Source organism: Orbicella franksi, chromosome 2 (assembly GCF_964199315.1).
Source record: "Orbicella franksi chromosome 2, jaOrbFran1.1, whole genome shotgun sequence".
NCBI classification, from domain to species: domain Eukaryota; kingdom Metazoa; phylum Cnidaria; class Anthozoa; order Scleractinia; family Merulinidae; genus Orbicella; species Orbicella franksi.
The window spans coordinates 23592624-23615716 of record NC_138146.1 but is presented as its reverse complement, the minus strand read 5'-3'; the positions used below and the strand labels follow the sequence as shown (position 1 = coordinate 23615716).

The 23093-nt window shown below is 40.8% G+C and overlaps 1 protein-coding gene across 1 annotated transcript; it reads left to right on the top strand.

Moving 5' to 3' along the window:
- Nucleotides 1-1830: 1830 nt before the first annotated feature.
- On the top strand, nucleotides 1831-7370 carry LOC145468938 (uncharacterized). The gene is made up of 3 exons (XM_081452655.1): nucleotides 1831-2743; nucleotides 3427-4354; nucleotides 6162-7370. Exons 1-3 carry the CDS (start codon nucleotides 2613-2615, stop codon nucleotides 7368-7370), a joined length of 2268 nt encoding a protein of 755 aa, XP_081308781.1. The 5' UTR covers nucleotides 1831-2612.
- Nucleotides 7371-23093: the final 15723 nt, after the last annotated feature.

Sequence of the window (23093 nt, the reverse complement as noted above, 5' to 3'; positions counted from 1 at the left end):
ATTGGTTCTGTATATACTAATTAGAATCATTTGCACTTCGGCCCCCCCGATGGGATGCTAGTTTATAAGCTGCTAGTTCGTGCTAGTCCCTCCCCCTCCTCCCCCCCTTCAAGGTTTTTGCCTGGTTGTCTTGTCGTTTCCCGATACCATTATTTTTCCTTGATGGAGAGAGGGAATGTAACGGTAAAGTTTCTTATCGATCCAAGAACATAACGCAATAACCACAGCTATTGAGATTATTGGTTAGGGCGCCGGACTTAAACGCGGAGGTCGCGGATTCAAGTCCCATTCTGATCACTTAGCTGGAGTTTTTTCTGAGTAGCCCCTTGATCAACTCCTCGGCGAACCTTGTAAATAGCCAACTGGTCTGTTTTCCTACTAGGTTATTAGTTCATGTATATTTGTTTCTATCAGCTTAAGTGGTATGCACGTGAACTAGCTACATGTAGGTGTAGCTAAGCGCACTGACCACTATAAACAACAGCATTTGAACTTTTTTTTTCGAATCTTAGGCTCAATCTGCCTTCCAATTCAACACGCTAAATAAAAATACAAACAAATATCTGAAGTTGCGTCAAGTCATGTTACCTGACACAGCTGTTGTTCAAACCTGGGCTGCGGGTTAAAAAATGAAATGAATGCTTCCTTTTGCAACTCCAGCAGGCCGCAAAATGCGCGACGAAAACTGTTCACTGTAAATATTTGGAGAACCTATTCAAGTTTTTTCTTATCTTTTTCTTCTCTTAATTTTTGTTAACCATTTTAATTTCTAAACGGTTACCCACGACCCTACGAAAGGTGAGCATGCATAAACTTTATGTACGGGTTTTAGCCATTACAGTGCAGAAATCTTACCTCGATCCTTCAACATTGAGAGGTTTCAAATTACTTCAACGCAAATATTTCGCAATGATAGTAAAGAACAGCCTCCTTGGTCAGGTCCCTCAGCTTTCTACAGAAATCTCTAGTAGCATAAGCTTGGTCGCACCTTATTTATTAGCTGTATTTCTAGTTTCTCGAACGACCTGTTCCGCGTACGGTCGGTCAAACTGAACTGATCTAAGCGAAGTACTACATGATGTAAAAACGACTGATACTTTTTCCAAATGAAGTAGCCGTTTCTTATAAACCATACTGCGCCCCCAAAAGCAAATCCAACTTTTGCAGTCATGTTTGATACCATAAAATAGATTCGCAAGTTGCCGTAAATGTGTTTGAGCACAGAAAATGGCGCAGCAAAAACAATTGACTGGAACGACTGAATACACCGGCCAATATTAAGACTGATGAGTGTGTGAATTTCAACACCGTTGATGCAAGTTTAGAGGGCTCAATCTCATGGTTACACCATTCTTCAACAAATCACATCGTAATTAGAAAATTATCCTAGTTTTTCTCTTAAACGTTGGACTTGAGTACGTCGTTTAACATGTGAAAAACCAGGGGTGGCCAACTGGAGCGGACAATTAAAGCCAGTCTTCAGTGTTGAAACTACTACAGAAAATGACGCAGCAAAAGCAATTGACTGGAACGACTGGGACCGACTTGTCAACATTAAGAATAAGCACGCGCGATAGCTTTGTCGACACTGAGGCCACTTTACTGGGCTCTATCTCAGACGCCAGCACGGCGTTCTCTTGGAACCTTGGAAAAAAATTCGTCTGGCACCCAGAGTACCAGTTTGCCGAAACAGTGTCTCGAGGGTAACGGGTACGTTAAATGGTTTACTATGTACTATCTCACCTTGATTTGCTTGATGTCTCGAAGATTTCTGTTGAACGTTTCAATAAGTCACTGTCATCACTATAGGAATTTACCAAATATTTTCTCTTGAACGTAGAGCTTTGGTGGGTAGTGTAATATGCACAATTGTTGCATCGGAACTTAGTGAAAATCGCCTCTTGGTGTGTATATTAGCTTTTGTACAGTTTAGATGCAAGTTTAGAGGGCTCTATTTCATGGTTGCATTATGGTTCAATAAATCACATCGTCGTTAGGAAATTACCGTAGTTTTACTCTTGAACGTTGGGATTGTGAATAGACGTAGTATAATAGGTAAAAAGACAGCCGCTGGCCACCAGCAGCCAAAATTAAGGCTAGTCCTTGGTGTTAAAACTACACTAGTGTCTGTTTTCTCAAGTTGTTTGAGCTCAGAAAATGACGCAGCAAAAACAATTGACTGGAACGACTGAATACACCGGCTAATATTAAGAATGAGTGTGCGTGATAGCCTTCTGAATTTCCACACTGATGCCATTTTAGGGGATTGTATCGCATGGTTACACTTTGTAACATGGTGGTTAACCGTGGTCTTTCAATAGAGTTGTAATATTTTTCAAGCAAGCATAGCAATAAAATGCCAGATACAGCGACACAACATGTGCAACGGTGTGAGAACTCTAGTAAGCGATGTTTCCAGGGGACGGCAAATCTAACTGATTGAAAATCAGTACGACAGAAATTTGATTACTATATTAGTACCCTGCAAAACTTTTAGGAAAAACTTGCACGTCTCTTCATTCCACCGTCCTTTCCATAACTGTCAGTTGCGGAAGCCAAATTCGTGTCATTGTTTCTTTCCTGTTTAGTGAAGTGAATCGGCGGAAATAGTGATGACAGAGAAGACGATCCAATTTAGCATCGATCTGGTGGAAGCAGCCCTTAAACACCGTCAGTTCTTACAGCTCGTTGACGCCTATCCAAGCCTGTATGCTGGACCACACGTTCAGAATGCAATCAGGAGGTGTGTCTACGTCAAGTTAGGCAAATGATGTCAATTTCAAGTCTAATCATTGCATATCCTCAAGGTTCCCCTCACACATGTGCGTCTTGCTGCGATCACACTGCAATTTCAGACTGCAATGAATGCATGAATGCAAGAAAGCATGAGTGCATGCATATGAATGCATGAATGAATGAATGAATGAATGAATGAATGCGTGAATGAATGAATGACTTTATTCAAGTGTCAATGATATTTAGCTGAAAACAATAATTGGGGACACTATTTGCACATTAAAATATACCTTAGCTACATAAAGTTAAAATTATTCACGATTTAATTCAAAGCAACAGGCTGCTTGCAGATCCTACCCCTTTGGAGATTTCTGTACCACTTGTCCACCACTGTTCCACGTACCGGTACCCGTGAATAAATTACTCAGTGTAACTGGTAATCAAGCTAAACAGGTTTCAACCTATAATTATCTTACGGCTTGCGGAGGTTTCCAGTTTGAACGTTTGATCATCACGACTGCCTGCAACATAGGTATCTTACAAATGTCCTCTCAATAACGCTATTTGTAGTAAAAATTATAAAGCATTGCAGTTGCTCTTTTAAATCATGTCTTTAAGTAAATGCATGCAATGCAGGTTTATAAAATGACTCTCTCTCGGTCTGACGTGCCGTGTCTTTAATGCCTTTAGATATGAACTGTTCTGGTTGCCACTGGCTGCTCAGTCGTCCGTCACTGAAGACATCGCAGCACCTCTCGACATTGCCTGGGTGTGGCATGTACACATGTTGTCGCCCATCAGTTACGAAAAGGACTGCAATGAAGTTGTTTCAACTCTGGTGGATCATAAGATCCTAGTCGGAGAACAACGTACAAGAGGACTCGAAAGAGCCAGGAATTTATGGAAGCAGTTTTATCCTAGTGAACCTTTTGAAGTTGACCTGACGACCTCTGTTGATAAAACGCCTGATTTTGAGTCGAAAATTGAGTATGACATAACAGCGGCCTGCGGTCGGCAGAGGGTGTTTTACTATCAGGTCTCTTTACCTCATTATGGAGACTATAAGCTCTTGAGCAGAGCATTGGACCGATATAAACAGCACCTCGTTCTCAAACAAGAAAATCCAGATCTGTTCTTCGTACCATGCTACGACTTTGACCTCATTTGGCATGCGCATCAGGTACATCCGCTGATATACCAGAAGGACACCACTAAAGTCCTAGGAAAGGTGCTCAACCACAATGATTCTGTGAACGACCGCCGGCCTGGCTCAAAGCTATCAAGGTCTTACGAAACAACGCGACAGAAATGGAAAGAAATTGGTCAGGAATTTGCAGTGAGGGGCGTCATGTTCCGTGGGGAGCCCCCGCTTTCGACAAGCGTCCAAGCTGAACCGATGGATTTCATTGGAGTGGCAGCGCCTGAGTTCACCGTGAAGCTGACTCGGCTGGAAGTTGAAGGCCTCCCAGAGTCTAAATCGTACACAGTCAAAATTGATGTCATAAATGGTGAACAAGTTCTTAAGAGGCGTGTTCGTGGACCTGCTGTGAGTTTGTACAATTCTATTAATGCGCTATCGACGTTCAAGTTTAACGCAATGGAAAACAACGGCCTTCGGGTAAGGGAACTAAATGAGAGGTTAATAAGTACAAGAAAACTTCAAATTTGAAAACCATACCTGTCGAAATACCTGTTAGCAGAAACGAACTACAAGTTTAGAGTACAAGTATACGTCATACCAAATTGTTCTTAGATAGCCTCAGATAGCTTTAGATAAATTGGTAGCTTTTTCTTGAATATTGAAAAGTTATAAGCAGTCAACGTCAGCACCGGCACTATCTGCACCTCCAATCTGAATAAGGTTAAACAATTAAGGCTTATCAGGGCTTTCAAGTTCCAAGAATGAAACAATGAGTGGAATTGTTTTATCGATATCTATAGAGTTTACAATTTAAGCCTTTTTCTCGTTAAACAGGAGATGCTGGCATGCTATCAGGAAACCCCGAACATTGATTAAAAAAAGCCCAAGGGGGAGAGGTGGGGGGCGTAAGAAGGAGGTAATTTGGGGGTTTAAATTTGATGAGGACCATTTTGAGATGGGAATTTTCTGCCGACTTGTTTTGAGTGAAATACATTGGGTAGGGGATGACAAAATAGACTAACTCATGGTTTTTATTTTTAAGTCAAAAGATAGTATCAGTTTCATTTCCCAGTTAAATTACACCCCAAATTAAATGACAATGAGATTTCTTGTGACATGGCGAGGAAAAAGGGACCTTTGGCTTAATTAGCGCCTGCTAAACTCCGAATCGAGCGAGCACCGTCGTTATCCTCTTGGACAGGACCGGATACGACACTTTTAAACTCCCACAATGTCTCTCTAGATGGTTACAGGCGAATTTATTGTTATCGTTAGAAAGAAAGAAGGGAATGGGGTTGGGGTTGGGAGGGTGGGGGTAGTCTTGTGATGGACCAGCATCGCTCCAAGGTGGGGTCGCGTAATACTACAGAAAACGGGGTAAGTTCCGGTGGCATTGACCACTTGCCCGACGCAGACTTCTAAGTCATTGTTTGTGGCTAGTCTTACGCAGCTCGTTTTGTCCCGGCCAAGGGACTCATCAGAGACCTTTCTGCTTGGCAAACTCGTTGGGCATCGCGCCCAAAGTCCCGTTCGCTAACAAAATGATGACAGCAATCTCGCCTTATATCGCATAAGGATTCCCGACCGCACAAAATCACGAGTGAAAATTGACAAGAATAAAGTTGGCAGTTACTTGTGATAATACATTGTTCGTGGCTAGACGAGTAACTGTCAACTTTATTGTCAATTTTCACTCGTGATTTTGTGCGGTCGGGAATCCTTATGCGATATAAGGCGAGATTGCTGTCATCATTTCGTTATCGAACGGGACTTTGGGCGCGATGCCCAACGAGTTTGCCAAGCAGAAAGGTCTCTGATGAGTCCCTTGGCCGGGACGAAACGAGCTGCGTAAGACTAGCCACGAACGATGTATTATCACAAGTAACTGTCAAATTTATTGTCAAGTTCTAAGTCGCTGAACTTATTTTGGCTCTGGTCTTAACGTTTGGAATTTTGGGTTTAAAAATTCCGCCTCATTTGCAGCTCGAGTGTTCGTTTTAGGAGTGCGGAAGTTACCTTTTGCGAACAACACTCCACTAAAGAGATTAAAATTTTCACCCGGGGAGGAATGATAATTATCAGTGTTTTTTTAACCATCTTTGACCAGGGAGGTCAAAACATTACCAGCTTTGTTACAGTGTTGTAAACTCAGTCACTTTGAGAGCGACAAATTCATCATTATCGTATACAGAAACACCCTTATAAGCGGTTGCAATGACCTTGGAGAGATTTATGGACACAAAACACTTATTCAACAGGTTTCCTTTCATTTTTACTCGACCAGGTTCATATTTACCAACAAAGGCGTTGCCCCTGCGTAACACAGCCACTTGATGTATCTGCCCACTACGGGTTGGGGAGCGTTGGAGACCCCAGCGGAGGCCCCGTGGAGCCTGAACCACAAAACCACGAATTAGTGATTGCTGATAATATCATCGTTCGGTTTACTACAACTAGACCTGTTAATTACTACTTCACGGTCATACCAGAAAAGAATTTCAGCACAGTGCAGCATCCTGCCCAGATCTTGAGCTCGCCAACGCTAATCCTTTCTCCGCTGTCTCTCGCTCAATCTTCAGCACCTTGCGCATTGTCAGTGCATCGGATATTCGACTATGGCAAACGAGAAGTGTTCACCTGCCGAGTTATGCACTCCGCTCAGCTGCTGTTCTCTTCCGCGGAGGTCATCAACCGTGCTGGGCGCGTGGTAAGCACTGCGCATCTCATCCGGAGTGACGTAATTCCAACGAGAGAGCAAGTGAATAATCCAGAGAAATGTTGCACCATGAATGAGAAGGCAGGAGAAAGAGCAATCCTTATAAGAGGGAGCCAAGACTGGGGTATCTGCGTTGGCAAATGGGAGGGGTTTGTTAGGGGTGTTCCTGGTGTGCCTGGGGTGAAAGGAACGCCCGAGAAGCACGGTGTCAAGGGAACTCCGGGTACAATGGGCTGGCCTGGACGTCTGTCCATCAAGTTCTTTTCTCTTTTTGGAACGTATGAGTGGAAACACGTAGAGAAACGAGGAGACAAGTTCTCGATAGGCCTTCTGGGCAAGAAGATAGCAGTCGACGTTAACCTTCAAACGAGCGAGATTTCGTTTCCACCAGAGGTGCATGACGTACCGGAAGCAATTGCACTCGGATTTTCAGTAGCCATTCTTCATCTTTTGTGTCAGCCTTATTCCCCAAGAGAAAGGACCAATAACTTGAAACCATCGGAGGCGTCGTCAGGCCTGCGCAGCAAGCCACGCAGCATCCGCAACGAGGACCTCATCCTTGTAGTGGCAGCAGGGTACTATGCTAACAGTTTACCGACCAACTCTGGTGGATGTGGGGGTTGCGGTGGTTGCGGTGGTTGTGGTGGGTGTGGTGGATGTGGGGGTTGTGGTAGTGGTAGTGGTAGTGGTAGTGATGGTGGTAGTGGTGGTGGTAGTGGTGGTGGTAGTGGTTGTGGTGGTGGTTGTGGTTGTGGTTGTGGGGGATGCGGAGATTAAAACAGACACAGTCAAGATTTTAAGGCCAGCAGAACGTAAAGTTGTCGTACGATAAAAGTAATGGATAGGAAAACCTTCATGACTCAGTCATATAGAACCGATCTCAACTCATTATGGACGATAAAACTGAGAAACACTGTTGTTTTAGATACCCACAGAAGTTAAGTATTTATTCAACCTAAATAATAGCGCCCTTTTTTGGTAATTAGAATGGGCTATATAATGTAAATACTGCTTCGATCGTTTGTATACTAATCACTTGTGCAAAAATAGGTTTGTGTTTAGTAGATTTTGGTTAATTACTTAATTTCTTTTCTATAGTAAGTTTACCATAAGTTGTAACTATATCAAGAGGGACCAAGAATTACTAACAGTACGTCGTATGTTTCAGTTATTTGTAGTTTACTTAAGTTCAAGAGCAGATGATAGGAATAAATTTTATCAGTGATAAAGACAATTTAGTTTTGTCCTTTTGTGCTAGGAAATTAAGCGGCAAATGATTGAAGCTTAAATCAGTTATCTTCTCTAAACAGGAGGGTAGCGGTACATTTGTATCCATAAATGTGATCATGCCTTATCCTAATATATTGTCCCTGTGCCTGGAGGCTAAGAAACTAGAAGGGCTCTGAAGAATTTGGAAAAGGCCAAAAGGCCGTTTAAGGTTTGGCACGTTACCCATAAGCTGATAGATGCAGAGAAGAGAAAGTAAGAGAAGTTTCTCTACAGAAGAAGACAAGGAGAAGACACAATTATTCCAGTCTTTCTTTCAAATATAAAGTTATCTAAATAAAGTAGAATTTGGCATTTACATACGTAAATATATCTACATACATACTTTATTCGTCTCAAAGGGGCTTTTCGGAATAATGATAGGAACTATTAAAAAATTAAGTTAATTAAAAAATTCTATGTACAACTCAATTAATTGATTAATGAATTTATTAAATCCATTTTGAAATCACTGGTTATCCTTGCAATCTGATTGGCTCTCAATGGTGCGATTTATTCACGAATCGCACTATTTTTTGCTCTAAATCGCATCTTTTTCTCAGCCAATGAGAATGGGCCAGTAAAACATAACAACCCATCAGATTTCAAGATTAGTTTAAAGTAATCAATAAAATTTCAGGAAAATGAAAGGCAAAAAGCCACTGTGTGGAGAATTTTGCAAATACTATTGCCAAAACTTTGTTGTTATTGTAGCCTTTTTTCCAAAAAAATTGACAAATTTAATTAATTAGTTTCTGAATGACGATTATGAGCTCCTTTAGGTTGAAGACCTACTTTAATGGAAGTTCCCAGCTTTCAGTGTCCATTTTGACGAATATTTTGGCGATTTTTCTTCAACATCTGCTCAAGATCAGTATGATACTGAGTCCAGTAAAACATAAACAAACGAAAACCACACAACAACAAATTCAGAGTCATCTCAAGAAGGTAGATGTTTCCAGGTTTCCGGTAGTTTCAAACGAAGCAGCAAAACAGCTCAACTCTGTTGCTGTGAATAAACATAGTCAACATACGCCACACTGCACAAAATAGTGAATGAACGAACGTCTTACGAAGCCGGTGCCAGTCCCGCCATCTTGGAAATATCTTAAAACAAATGGCGCTGCCAGAACTTGACAAGGTCCTGAGTATTGAGTCCTACGCCGAGGTTACAAAAAGAAACGGAGATGATATCGAGCTGGACCCCTTAAAATTATACCATTGAACGGCATGTAAAAGAAAAAAAACGTACTATCCACTTGGCATTGTACACTCGAGGGAGTTTCAACACTCAAAAGAAATCGATCGCAGAATTACACAGGATATGCACCTTCAAATTTCTTCTCCAAAGACAACGAAGAGTCGCAGCCTCAACCACAAAAGAAAGGTAGGCCTTCCATAATAATGATTCAGGCGACGAAAATTGCACTTTTCTAACTGAAGTAGACTATTTTCGACTTCAGATCAGAATTGCTTGTTTCTTTGTCATGCTCGAATGAGTTTTCGTCACATGACATCCTTTTGCATACTAAATTAGACGTAAAGGCGTTTCCGGTTCCGCTTTTTTTAACAAACCGGCTACTGGAACAATACACCAAAAATCTAAAATTTAAGGCGATAAAATTGTGCGATTTCAAAATGGATCTAATAAAGTGGCAATTGAACTTCATGTCGTGCAATTTTGGTCTGAAATCATACTTGTGATTTCAAATTGAACGAGCGCGCAGCGCGAGTTCGATTTTGAAATCACACGTATGATTTCAGACCTTATTAAATCCATCTTGAAATCACTGGTTATCCTTACAATCTGATTGGCTCTCAATGGTGCGATTTATTCACGAATCGCACTATTTTTTGCTCTAAATTGCATCTTTTTCTCAGCCATTGAGAATGGGACAGTAAAACAAAACAACAAATCAGATTTCAATATTAGTTTAAAGTAATCAATAAAATTTCAAGAAAATGAAAGGTAAAAAGCCATTGTGTGGAGAATTTAGCAACTAGTATTGCCAAAACTTTGTTGTTATTGTGTTTTTTTTCCAAAAAAACTTGACGAATGTAATTAATTGCAGTTTCTAAATGACGATTATCAGCTCCTTCAGGCTGAACACCTACTTTAATGGAAGTTTCCAACTTTCAGTGTCCATTTTGACGAATATTTTGGCGATTTTTCTTCAACATCTGCTCAAAATCCGTATGATACCGAGTCCAGTAAAACATAAACAAACGAAAACCACACAACAACAAATTCAGGGCCATCTCAAGAAGGTAGATGTTTCCAGGTTTCTGGTAGTTTCAAACGAAGCAACAAAAGAGCTCAACTCTGTCGCTGTGAATAAACATAGTCAAAATACGCCCCGCTCCACAAAACAGTGAATGACTGAACGTCTTACGAAGCTGGTGTTAGTCCCGCCATCTTGGAAATATCTTGAAACAAATGGCGCCGCAAGAACTTGACAAGGTCCTGAGTATTGAGTCCTTCGCCGAGGTCACAAAAAGAAACGGAGGTGATAACGAGCTGGACTCCCTTAAAATCATGCCATTAAACGGTATGAAAGAAAAAAAACGTACCATCCACTGGGCATCGTGCACTCGAGGGAGTTTCACAACTCAAAAGAAATCCATCGCAGAATTACGCAGGATGCACCTTCAAATTCCTTCTCCAAAGACAATGAAAAGTCTCAGCCTCAACCACAGAAGAAAGAAAGAGCTTCCATCATTGATTCAGGCGACGAGAATTGAACTTTTATACCTGAAGCAGACTATTTTCGTTCTGACTTCAAAACCGCTTGCTTCTTTGTCATGCTCGGATGAGTTTTCGTCACATGACATCGTTTTGCATACTAAATGAGACGTAAAGGCGTTTCCGGTTCCGCTTTTTTTTAACAAATCGGATACTGGAACAATACACCAAAAGTCTAAAAATCAAGGCGATAAAATTGTGCGATTTCAAAATGGATCTAATAAAGTGGCAATTGAACTTCATGTCGTGCAATTTTGGTCTGAAATCATACTTGTGATTTCAAATCGAACTCGCGCTGCGCGCTCGTTCGATTTTGAAATCACGCGTACGATTTCAGACCAAATTGCACTTCACTCAGTTCAATTACCATTATAAATTGCATTCCACTCAGTTCAATTACCATTATTAATTAATTAATATGTAACTAATTAACAATTAATCAATTATGTATATGTAAATTGAACTAATAGGATAGACTTAGCAAAAGAAAAAAAAAAACAATTAAGTCTAAAAATTTGAAATTATTGTCCCGCGCTCTTGATGAGGTAAACCACACTTCCGCTGTCTTCTGGTTTCCACAGCGTGAAGCAAGTGTGGGCTATTGAACAAGCTTGTTATGTCAAGCTAGATGGCTGGATTTTGAACAAGTTTAGTTATCTTTTTTTTTTTTTTACTACGGTTGCGAGGTCCATAAACACGCAAAAAAAGAAAGAGACCAATATCCAGTCATCTCCACCGAACACGGTTTGTCACTATATTATATGGAAACTGGAACGCATTTTTCTTGCGGTACGCAGCGGGTAATCCCGAGCGGGTAAAATAGCGCCATCTTGCCCGCTCGGGTAGCCTATCGTAGCGCAAAATTTGGCTTAACTTGCCCGCTCGGGAAGCTAGCCATACAACAATTAGAATTATTACCACTTCGCCCACTCGATGGGATGCTAGTTCATGAGCTACTAGTTTGTGCTAGTCCTTCCCTATCAAGGCTTTTCCCTGGTGGCCTTATCATTTCCCGACACCATTATTCTGCCTTGATGGAGAGAGGGAATGGAAGAGTTGAGTGTCCAAGAACACAACGCGATACCCAGGGCTATTGAAGTTATTGGTTAGGGCGCCGGACTTGAAATGCGGAGGCCGCGGATTCAAGTCCTACTCTGATCACTTAGCTGGAGTTGTTTCTGAGTGGACCCTCGATCACTGAACTCCTCGGTGAACCTTGTAAATAGACAACTGATCTGTTTTCCTAATAGGTTTAGTTGACATATATTTGTTTCTTTCAGTTTAAGTGGCATGCCCGCGAATTAACTAGCTAGGTGTAGCTAAGCGCAGTTGACTACTATAAGCAATAACATCTGGACATTTTGGACAAACCCAGGCTCCTCAATCTGTCGTCCAACGCCCTAAATAAAATATGCAAACAAACATTTCAAGTTACTTCATACAACAAGCTATCCGCTGACCAGTATCACGTGGCCATATCGCGGGCTCAGGCTTAGAGCTCATCGAGGTTGCGTGGTTTTTTTTAAGTTGACCGCTGACCAGTTACAAGTTTCTAATTGAATCGCGGGCTCAAGTCAGGTTAGTTTTGGGGGGAGAAGGAGGAGGGAGTACTCGCAAAGGCGAAATTTCGGAGCAAATTAACCCCTGGCGCCTTGTCGACTTTTCTTCTGACATATTTCTCGCACAATCGTCTCTTGGAAAGTCCCTGATATGTTGCATACGTAATTTCTACAATCTTGGTTAGGTTTGTGGGGTATAGTTTGTTATACTGGAAAAAAATAGCAAAACCACACGCTGAACAATTACATGCCCACAGTTGATCATTTTTTGAATTTCTGATCCAAGAAAAAGTAATTCTCTTTTTCCTTTATATATATATATCTTATTAGATGTTTTGGTGTGTAGTATCGCTGTATATTTTTACGAGTTGTGCCGTATTTTGACGAGCCCGTAGGGCGATTCAAAATACAAACAAAGAGTGAAAATATAAAGCGATACTACACACCAAAACGTCTAATAAGAAATTTATTATCCAACTGCTGTAGTCAATAAATGTATCAATGAAAGAGGGAGAATGTGATAGTTTTGCGCGCGCGCGCCGACCTGTGCGCCAAACAGATTTTCTACTGTACTACATCGCTGTATATTTGTACTTTTATTTGGACAGTATTCGCTGCAGTTCGATAATAGGGTCAGTTATTGCAATCAGAAGCGCCGCTTTTAGGCCTGGCTAAATCTATATATTATGTTACAGGACATGATTTGGTGTAACCATTAGAGCTGAGCATGATCACCGCCAATAAAAATAACTGGGGAATTTTGAAAGGAGTGTCTAATCAGCACGGATCGCGGGTCGCGGGTACACAGCGCGGGTCACGGGTAAGCCGTGCTGGTCGCGGGTAATCAGCGCGGGTCACGCAAAAAAAGTAATCATAAACAAAAAAACCTGAAATAAACTTTTTGATAGACCAATAAAGGACGATCGTTGGTAGACCTATCTTCAATGATATTTTTAAAACACCTGTTCCGACCCATTGTTTATAAATTAAATGACCGGTGTGGTAATCCTGATAGGCCGTCATTTGATTTTAAGACCAGTATAAGTTTAAAGAAAAATTCGCACCTAGTGGTAAGAACTGAAAAACCATGTCTTGAGTCAAGAAATTGTTTTTTTCGACGAGAAGGTAAAGAGATGCAAAGCTTTGGTTTTATCGACTGCTAGCGTCTATCATCCCCTTCTCAGAAGAAATATACCTTTCGCCACATCGGAATGTGAAAAGGAAGACTCTAGCTACTCTTGCACTGTCGAGCTTTTTTGGAACAACTTTAACGAAGTTCTAAAGAAGGAAAGTCGAAATGAGAAGTATTTCTTCTATCCTCGTGGGTGGGTTACCGACTTGGCGGGGTCAAATATGGAGGGTTTGCGACAATCACATGGTACAAAATCACACATGCTGGGACGCAAGTTGCACTGTGGGACTTCCAAAACAAAGGCAGGTCAAGGTGGACTGGTACGAGTTGCTTTGCTTTGGAAGTCCCACTGTGCAACTTACGTCCCAGCATGTGTGGTTTTGTACCATGTGACCGGATGATGAAAAGGGCCTATTGGTCCCCACTCCCTGGAAAGAGTCAAGACTTTGAATTTCTTTTCAAAGATTGTCGGAACCGGGAGGCTCGAAAGTTAAGAGAAGAAGACGTTTTGAAGAACTGTGCAATCTTCTTTTAGAGGCTGAAAGCCCGGTTTCATACAACAAGACCAAGGAAGAGTCAGAGAATATTGTAATATTCTAATTTTAGTGGCTGTTGTTATTTCCCTCGATCTCCAGATGTTCCCTAGGATATTAAATGCGCTACGTGCTTTCCCTATTCTTGCCAGTACATCCTCGTCCGTTCCTCCAGTGATGTTTATGACACTACCTAAATATGTGAAGGATGTTACATCTTCTATGTCACGGTTTGCTATACTGATGTGCTCATTTGACTTGCTATTCACTCTCATGATCTTTGTCTTATCGGTGTTGATTTTGAGTCCTAGTTTTGATGAGATGGCTTCAAGTTTTGAGGTTTTCGCTTGCATCTGGGAGTGGGTATGAGACAAAAGTGCCAAGTCATCGGCAAAGTCCAGGTCTTCGAGTTGGTCTACAAGGGTCCACTGTATGCCATTCCTAGAGTCAGACATTGTCTCCTTCATTGCCCAATCAATGGCAAGAAGGAAAAGGAACGGTGATAAGAGACATCCCTGTCTTACACCTGTTTAATATTGAACTTTTCGGTTAAACCACTATCATGCAAAAATGCGACAACTTGTGCCCTCGTATGTGTTCTTTACTAATGATATGATCTTTCCAGGAATTCCGTAGCTGGCCATCAGGTCCCACAAGGTGCTTCTATCCAGGCTGCCAAATGCTTTCTCGTAGTCTATAAAGTTTATATAGAGTGGGGTCCTCCATTCAAGTGATTGTTCTACGATTATACGAAGGGTGGCTATTTGGTCTGATTTTGATCTGGATTGTCTAAATCCCAGCTGATTATCTCGTAGTATCTCATCCACCGCTTCCCTCATGCGTTCCAGGATAATGCGATTTAGGACTTTTCCTGCTGTTGACAAAAGCATGATTCCTCTATAGTTCTTACACAAGCTTAGGTCGCCTTTCTTAGGTAACTTCACCAAAAGACCCTCTTTCCACTCTGATGGTATAGATTCCTGATCCCAGATCTTTCCTATGAGGCCGTGCAGCATGTGCACTGAGGTGTCAATATCAGCTTTCAGTAACTCCGCCGGGATGTCGTCTGGGCCTGCCGCCTTGTTGTTCGTTAGTGATTTAATTAATCATGGCCACTCGCAAAGATGACTGGGCCAATCACAGAGCAGCAAGACTAGGAGTCGTTTCGTGTTTTCTTACACGAAGGTTACCCAGTGATCTTTGCGAGTGTAGTTCGTCTGCGCCATTTTGGCACGTGTACAAGAAAAATAATGGAAAATGTGAGTTTATCGTAATTTCAAAAGTTTTTTCTTTGTCTCTAAACAGCTTGAACCAGTAATATTACTTGATCTGGGTCATAAGTTAACCTTTTTTACTGTTTTTGCTTGTCGGAACCAGGAGGTGGAATGTGGAGACGTGTTTGTTAACCTCTGAGGCCTGTCCATATCCCTGGACGAATTTACATGCCCGGGGTAGATGTAAGCTGAGGTAAGCGCGCTTGTAAATTGTTTTGCGTTGTGATGACCTTACAGTCTGATTAGATAAATACTTGACTGGGTAATAAGATAGGACATAAACGTTGCATGTGTACGTGTATCGACCAGAGTTTATTCTGCTTTTAAGACGCACATAAACTGAGAAACATGTTGCGCAATATTTTTAGGGGTCATTCGATTTAATATCCGCACCCCTTCCCCCTTATCGAGGAGCTTTGAATTTACTCCCTCAGAAAAGTTAACCGTTCACCCCTCCCTCCCCCTCCCCCCCCCTCCATCCCAAGAAAGGAAGATCAAAGTGCCAACACGCTTTCCCCTTCAGAATTTATTAGAGGATCAAAGGTACCAACACAGTTGCCCCTTGAGAAACGGCTTTTCGGCTATTCCAATTTTTATCCACTCCCACACTGTTGACAAAATTTTCGAAAGGGTAGAAGGGAAGGTCAAAATTTCTTAAGGTCACAGTCCATAGACAAAATTTTCTGAGGGGTATAAGGAATCGAAAAGGTCACAAAGACACTTTTGAGATTTTCTGAGGGTCAGTATTGGGAAGATCTAAAATTTCTAGACAGTCGCAAGGTTACCTTGCATATTTTTTTCTGAGGGGTCTTGAAATAATTGTGTCAGCACTTTGATCTTTTTCTTAGGGGTTGGCAGTCAAATGACCTCATCAATAGGGGGAGTGTGGATATTGAATGGAATGGCCCTTTAAAGACTCCTCCCCTCTCCTACAGATTTTCTAGCACCTCAATTGGGGGAGCAGTGCAGATAAAACATGGAATAGCCCTATGAGTATCCTTATTCAAGGTGGATTCTTAATTTTCAGATAAATTAGCAAAGGAAAATTGAAAAAAGAAGGCACTCTCTTTTCGACAGAAGTTTCTAAATTATATTTTGTGCACAAATGTCCAATGTGTAGTTCTAAAAAATATCCATACCCCCACCATGGAGGGCATTTCATGTAAGCCCCCCCATCCCCCTCTGGAATTTCCACAAGTATTATGTACACCCCCTATACCCCCTGGAAAAAAATAGTTTTTGCAAGAAAGTGTGTTATGCTCCAAACACTTGGCTGTCTGCATTACACATCAGTGCTGTTTATTCTTGATCGATTTTAACATAATATAACTGAAGATACACACAAAGAAAACAGACAGATTACCTTCCTATACGACTAAGTCCCTTTGTAAATGTGGGACAATTCCCGTTGAAGGACTGATAAGATGAGTGTGGATGAAACTGACACCATACTTTTATTGTGAACACGATCGTTAACACATTCGTGACGAAAGCCAATTTTACAGCAAAATTACATCCAAATGGTCAGAGATAAACAAGAATAAGAAATTCTCAAGTTTGTGAAATCGTAACATCATTTCTTCCTTTATAAAGAAACTCATTTTCATGGAAGAAACGACAGCGTCCAAGAACAATGTGTAAACAAACCAGGCTAGTCACCAGTGCTTTTCAGTCCACATGGTGACTTCCTGTAGACTGGTAGCAAGTAATGCATTTGTTAGCTTCCAAAGTGATTTTTGAAGAAAGAAAATTTATTTCAAATATGATGCGATTCAAATACAGTGGAACCCCGCTCTACGGACACCCGCTAAATACAGACACCCTGATATTACGGACAGTTTCGTTTTCCCCGACAAAAAGCTCATGTATTTTTTCTAAAATTAACCCGCTTATTACGGACACCCGTTAATATGGACAACGGACACTTTTCTGTGTCCTGAGCGACAAACTCTTATACATCGTCAACCCCGCTTTACGGACACTGTTTGTATCTGTGCATTGTCTATTGTCATTGTCATGATTATGTGCTAATTAGAGATTTTGTACCCTGGTCAAATTATGACAGATTTCGGCGGGTTAATACAATTTTATTACTAAATGAAACAGTGTCAAAATAGCATGACGCATTTGACCAGTTCTTTCTTCCGGTGCATTACCCAGTCTGCAGTCCTTATTTAGAGTTTTATTTTAGTCCGAGAGTGATACAGTTAATGATTTGTAATTTACAGTACAATTAAAACGTTTTGTTGCCGTACCAGTGTCGGCCTTAGTGTTTGTATCGATAAAACATGTGTCCGTGACTTTTTTCCGAGGACCCCGGTTAATACGGACACCCCGTTAATACGGACATTTTGGCATGTCCCCTTGGTGTCCGTATTAACGGAGTTCCACTGTACAAGTATTGAAGCTACTATTTTTCAATGAAAGATCTACTTGGTAGGTAAGGAAGGATTTTTGAACAGCTAGGTTGATACTTGAATCCATATTGAATTGAAGGGCATCTGGAAACCAAATTGACCATCCCACCCCTCTCCCCTCCAGAATTTCCTGGGTCTTTGACCCCTCATCCCTGGGGAATTTCCAATTTCCTCCATTGTGGGGGTATGGGTATTTTCTGGAACCACACAATATGTTGAATGAGCTTATATTTTAAATAATTTGTTTCATGCTTAGAAGCTTATCTTCTGCATTTCCAATGACCTTCTATAGGCTTGGTATGGATATTTTCTGGGACACTGTGCATTCATGTTTTTGGCTTATATTTTGATGAATTATTGGTTTATTAGTTAGAGTGACTTTATTGAGTTATGGATGCATGTTGGAGTTTGAAGAGGACAAGATCTAGGAAGGGGTAAGAGTTATTCAAGCCATACTCAAGAGAATCATACATTTTTGCTGTGTTTGCCCCCAAGGCAAGATGGTATCAGAAATTATGAAAAGGGTCTATTTCAGCTTTTCTAGTGCTCTCCAAACTCTCAAGTGCACCAATAATGTAATAGAGCCATGCTAAACATGAACCAATAAGCAGTAGAGTTTGGAATGAAATATAGAAAGAGATTGGAAATAAGCAAGAAATAACTTTCATGCGAGATTATGAAATCAAAATTCTCTTGTACATTGTATGCATACAAGTGGTAAATTAAACAAACTCTACTCTATTGTAATCTTTGTCAATGGTTTGTGGCGCTAGAAAACCTCCACCAAAAAAACCTTCCCTACCTTTATGTATACACTGTATGTGAGAGGATGGCAGTGACATACAGTTTAAGTTTATGGCAGCCATAAACTGATGTTAATGAGACCTGAGAGACAATATCTCAAAGTCAGGCACAAACATTCTGCATTGTAACACTTTATTTCAGAGACATGTAACACTATGAACCTCGTGTCATGCTCATAAGTAAATCCCAGTAACATAGGTAACATGCCACCAATTCCTGATCTCAAAGTCCATCAGGGATTCCCAGTTGAAAACAATCACCCCCTTTGGATATCACAACAAACCTTTCATTTCCTAAGTAAAGCCACTGTTATCTACATCTGTAAAAGACAGTGTATCAATGGTTCCAGTCATGTCTCTCACATGTCCACCTCATGCCCCTGACCTCTAGTCAAGCACACGCTCCTCGTTGTATTCAGTCTTCTCGTTTGTGCCGATCCTTCGCCACTGATTTTTCTTTTACCCTCCCACCCTCCCATGACTGGGACCCTTGCTCTACACATCTGAACCCCTGATACTATGCTTTAGGACCATCTTCAAGCGAATAAACAAATCATTTAGATCTATAGAAATGTTCACCATGAATAAGGCTAGTAATCTGTCTTTCCCAAAAAAAAAAAAAAAAATGGGGGCAAGCTTTGACACTACAATTCAGAATGTCGTGTATAGATACTGAACATTACTATTCCGCTACTTTTAGAAAAACATTTATCCATATATACTTATGATATCATTTGCTTAGTATAAAATAAAAATAATAATAATAATAATTATACCATTAATGGCTATAGGCTAGGGTTATCTGTCTCCTAGCAAGCCTTAGACCTTGTCATTCAGGGTGCAATGAACAGAGACTGTATTTTGGTGACTTTCTGTTGTGTGCTATTAAAGGACGGTGGCAGGGAAGTGCACCCATTAGCTGCACTTTACCCCACAGTAAGGCTCTAGCCCACTGGAGACAGGTCCGGAGAAATTACCTATTCCAAGGTGGCTACCCCCGGTACCACCTGATCTGTACTCCCCCCAGGAGGGGCTCCCCCTCCTGGTTCCCTCAGTCCCCCGGGACCGTGGGATATGGGCCTCACCCCTGGAGGCAGGTCTGGAACTTTTATTCCAGGGTGGCTACCCCCGGTACCACCCGATCTGTACTCCCCCAGGAGGGCCCCCTTCCTGGGCCCCTACTCCCCAGTCGTCCTTCCCTGCCACCCAAATTTTACCCACAGCCAGTGTGTTATTTCCTAAATGTAGTATCGTTAGTGGAATTCAGACCAAGCCTCGAAAGAGGATCATTAATGTAAATATATGACTGTGCTTCTGTGTTGGGAGCATGCTCCCTTTAAATTTTCTTACATCAGTACGTGTAAACTGTTTGAAATGCAAAGTTTGTATGCAGTTTTATTATATGGCTGTGTCTCACAAGGACTGGGAACTACCAAATTCACGAATTTGATTGGCTGAATCGATATTGAAAGCGGTCTAGATTTTCCCATCTAGACTGTCATCTAGACCAGTTACATTTTGTGGAGAAAAAGTTGCAAACTAAAATGCAAAACTATTGACTACTTTCTTCCAACAATATTTATTTATGAAGGTACCAAAAAGACTGATGAGAAAAAAGTAAAGAGGACAAGCAAACTTTGGCATAATTATTTCAAGTTCAGCTCATCGCCGTTCGCAAGCAAACTGTCAGCTAGTACAAACCAGTTACATGTACATTAATCAAATTAATTTTTCTCATTTGCCATATAATAAATATCTTATTAACCGAGCTTAGTCGGTCCGTATGAGAGAATCCTGACCTCGGTCGTGTGTACAGACCTCACTGCATTCAGTCTATACTCACGACCTCGGTCAAGATTCTCCTATACAGACCTCCTGCTCCTGCTGCTTAATAAGAGCTAAGGAAAGTGTTGAAGAGATGTTGTATTGGTTTCAATGAACTAAATATGGATATTAATCTTGTTTTCCAGATGAGATTTTAACAGAAAACCAAGTGGTTCGTGGCCTCTACAGTTAGTGTGTAGTGCTTAGTTATCCAGGTAAGCAAAGTGATGAAAAATTCTTGATTAATTTCAGTGTTCAGCCAGAAAATTTTGAGGGGCAAAGTAGCCCCTGAAGATCTTTTTCAGGGGCTAATTTTTTCGGAAAGGGGCCAAATAAATTGAAAGCTATCAACCCTCCAAGTTTATTGGAATGATTGATGATCAAATGAAAATGAAAATTAAGAAAAAAAAGTCACTTCACAAAACACAGAAATATTTGTGTATATCATTTATAATTCACACAACAGGAGCAGTGCAAATGACACAGATTATACCAAGTTAAAATAAGCCTCATTTGCAGCTGAATGGCAGAAAGTTTTCCAATGTTTATCAAGGCGGCATCAAATTCTTGCTGAGACCATAAAGTGAACACTATTTTTACCTTATCACTTATGATCTTTTTTAAATGTTCAACCTTGTTTTCTGCTTGAATAAGCAAATGATATAACACTTCATCTGAAAATTAAAGACTGTATTGAAATGGACAGAAAGTTCACGCTCAAATTGTTTGTCGTTTTGAATTTAAGGTTACAGTATACCTTGGGGTCGGCAATTTTCTTCAAATTTGGATTTTTGGGCCAAAGTAATGGTCAAAGAATAATCTCTAATTTCTGAAAAAAAAAATTGAAAAAGGCTAAATAGTGGCGGAGAAATGGCGGTTTTACGTTTTCACCGGAAGTAAAAGTTTGCCTCTTGATTGACAGCCCTATGGTGCGTATGCAATCAACCGAGATGATTTTCGCGGGAATTACCTGTATGCATGTCACGAATTGACTACTCAGTTGATCAGCATTGTTGTTCTGACTACCCAGCATTTTTGGTATTAGGTGTAACTCTATTAAGTTATAAGTAAACATAGACCACGTTAAAACCATGGACCAGTTCAAAAAAGCGGAAACAGCGAAGAACGAATGAAAATACGTCAATTAGTGAAGAAGCGAAAGTTCACCACGTGGATGAAGCTATAGCTATCGTATAAGGCGGGCAAAATATCCGTGGTAAGAGTAAAGAAAGGTTCTGTAAAAATTTCGGAACTTGACAGCAATAACAGGGACGTTGACAGAGACTCTTCTGATGAGTCCGATATCGACGAATTGCCGGAATCATGGAGACCATTTGAAATATCCATGCAGAGTTGACCACACACAGTTGCTTCCCGCACTTCCTCTTGTTTGTTTCTTCGCTCAGCCACTCTAGGGTTTGTATCCTTTTTAGTCTTTCCCATTTAGCGCGACCAGCTTCAAGAAAAACCCAGCTACAGAAAAATTATCTCTCTGCCTTTGGCACCTTGAGCGCATTGCAAAACACAAGAACTTTTTGAGATTCACGCGTAAATCTCACCAGGAGGTTAATGTTATCTGAGAACCCAGCTGAAGGCGCTTGTGGGCAGAGTTTGTTTGCGAAGCAGAAGATTTTTCTTAGAGCTGTTTTCTCGAATAAATTTTTTCTCTTGAAGCAGACACTTTAAAGAGATATAACTCAGAGGGAATTTGTTCAATTACCCTCAAATTTGGACAGTAGCTAGTTTAACATATAAACTACAAAAGCGTGTCTGGGAATTGTTAATTTCAAAATACCTTTTCTTTGAGAGCGATTTTTGTACGATCACTCCACATTTTTTTAATCCTATTTCGAAAATGTTCTGTAACTTTTTACTGCAATTGAATATGCCAAAATGCAGACACGTTTTTTAAGCGCTTTGGGTCCTGAAACCGAGGAAAAAATTAAATTGGCGAAAAACATAATTCGCTTTGACTTGCAGCTTATGAAAGGTGATTCGAGCGCTTGCATTCAGTGGTCGTGAAAAATTCGGCAATTCATTTTATTTCAAAATTCTTGGTATAGTTTGATAGCCAGCTCTATAAGCTTTAATTTGGTATAGGGGTTTAGGTATCTACATCTTAAATTGTACGCGCTACATCGCTTACACGCAAGACACCCCTGAAGGTATACTGTAACCTTAATATGCGAACTGCGGAACGCGAATACTCAACGCGAAAATACTGTCACAAGTTTTAGGGCAATCACTAAGACAGATATTTTTTATTGATGAAATCTTTGACAATTTAAAAATAAACCCAGGTTCATTCACACAAGTGAAATTTATTTACAACTGCGAGCAGCTTTTCATCACAGTTTTTCTTATTTATAGAATCCCCCGTGCTTGTGTTATCAAGTTTGCTGTGAAGTCAAGTATTTTCGTGTCCACTGAAACAAAATACGTTTCTCAAATACATCTGGATGTTTCTCAAATATATTGTGGATCCTGTCACCGTCGAGCTTTCCAAGCTTTTGCAATTCCTCTTCTTTTCGATGGCAAATGACCGGATTGCGTGCGTTGTCTCGTGCTTCAGGTAAAATTGTCACGTGCCAAAGTTCAGTCGAGTGGAACGAATTTCGTCGCATCCCAAGCTCAACTGAATGCAATTCCTTGATCTTTATTTACCATGTAACATTTCATTTTATTCAGTCTCCATTTCTGTTGGTTAAAATTCCACAACAACTAGCTTTGCAAAGTGAATTCTTAATGCTCAGAACGTTTTTCTTTTCGCTCCGGATGATAGTCCGCTCAAGCTCATAACACATAGGTCACGTTAATTTCAGTCGCCGAGCTGGCGACTTGCGTTCTAATTTAGTTGTCACCATGGTGACTAAAATGATCGCAACTTGGAGGGTTGGCTATATGTACAGAGGGAAAAAATGCATTGGGGTACCAATCAGACACTAACTA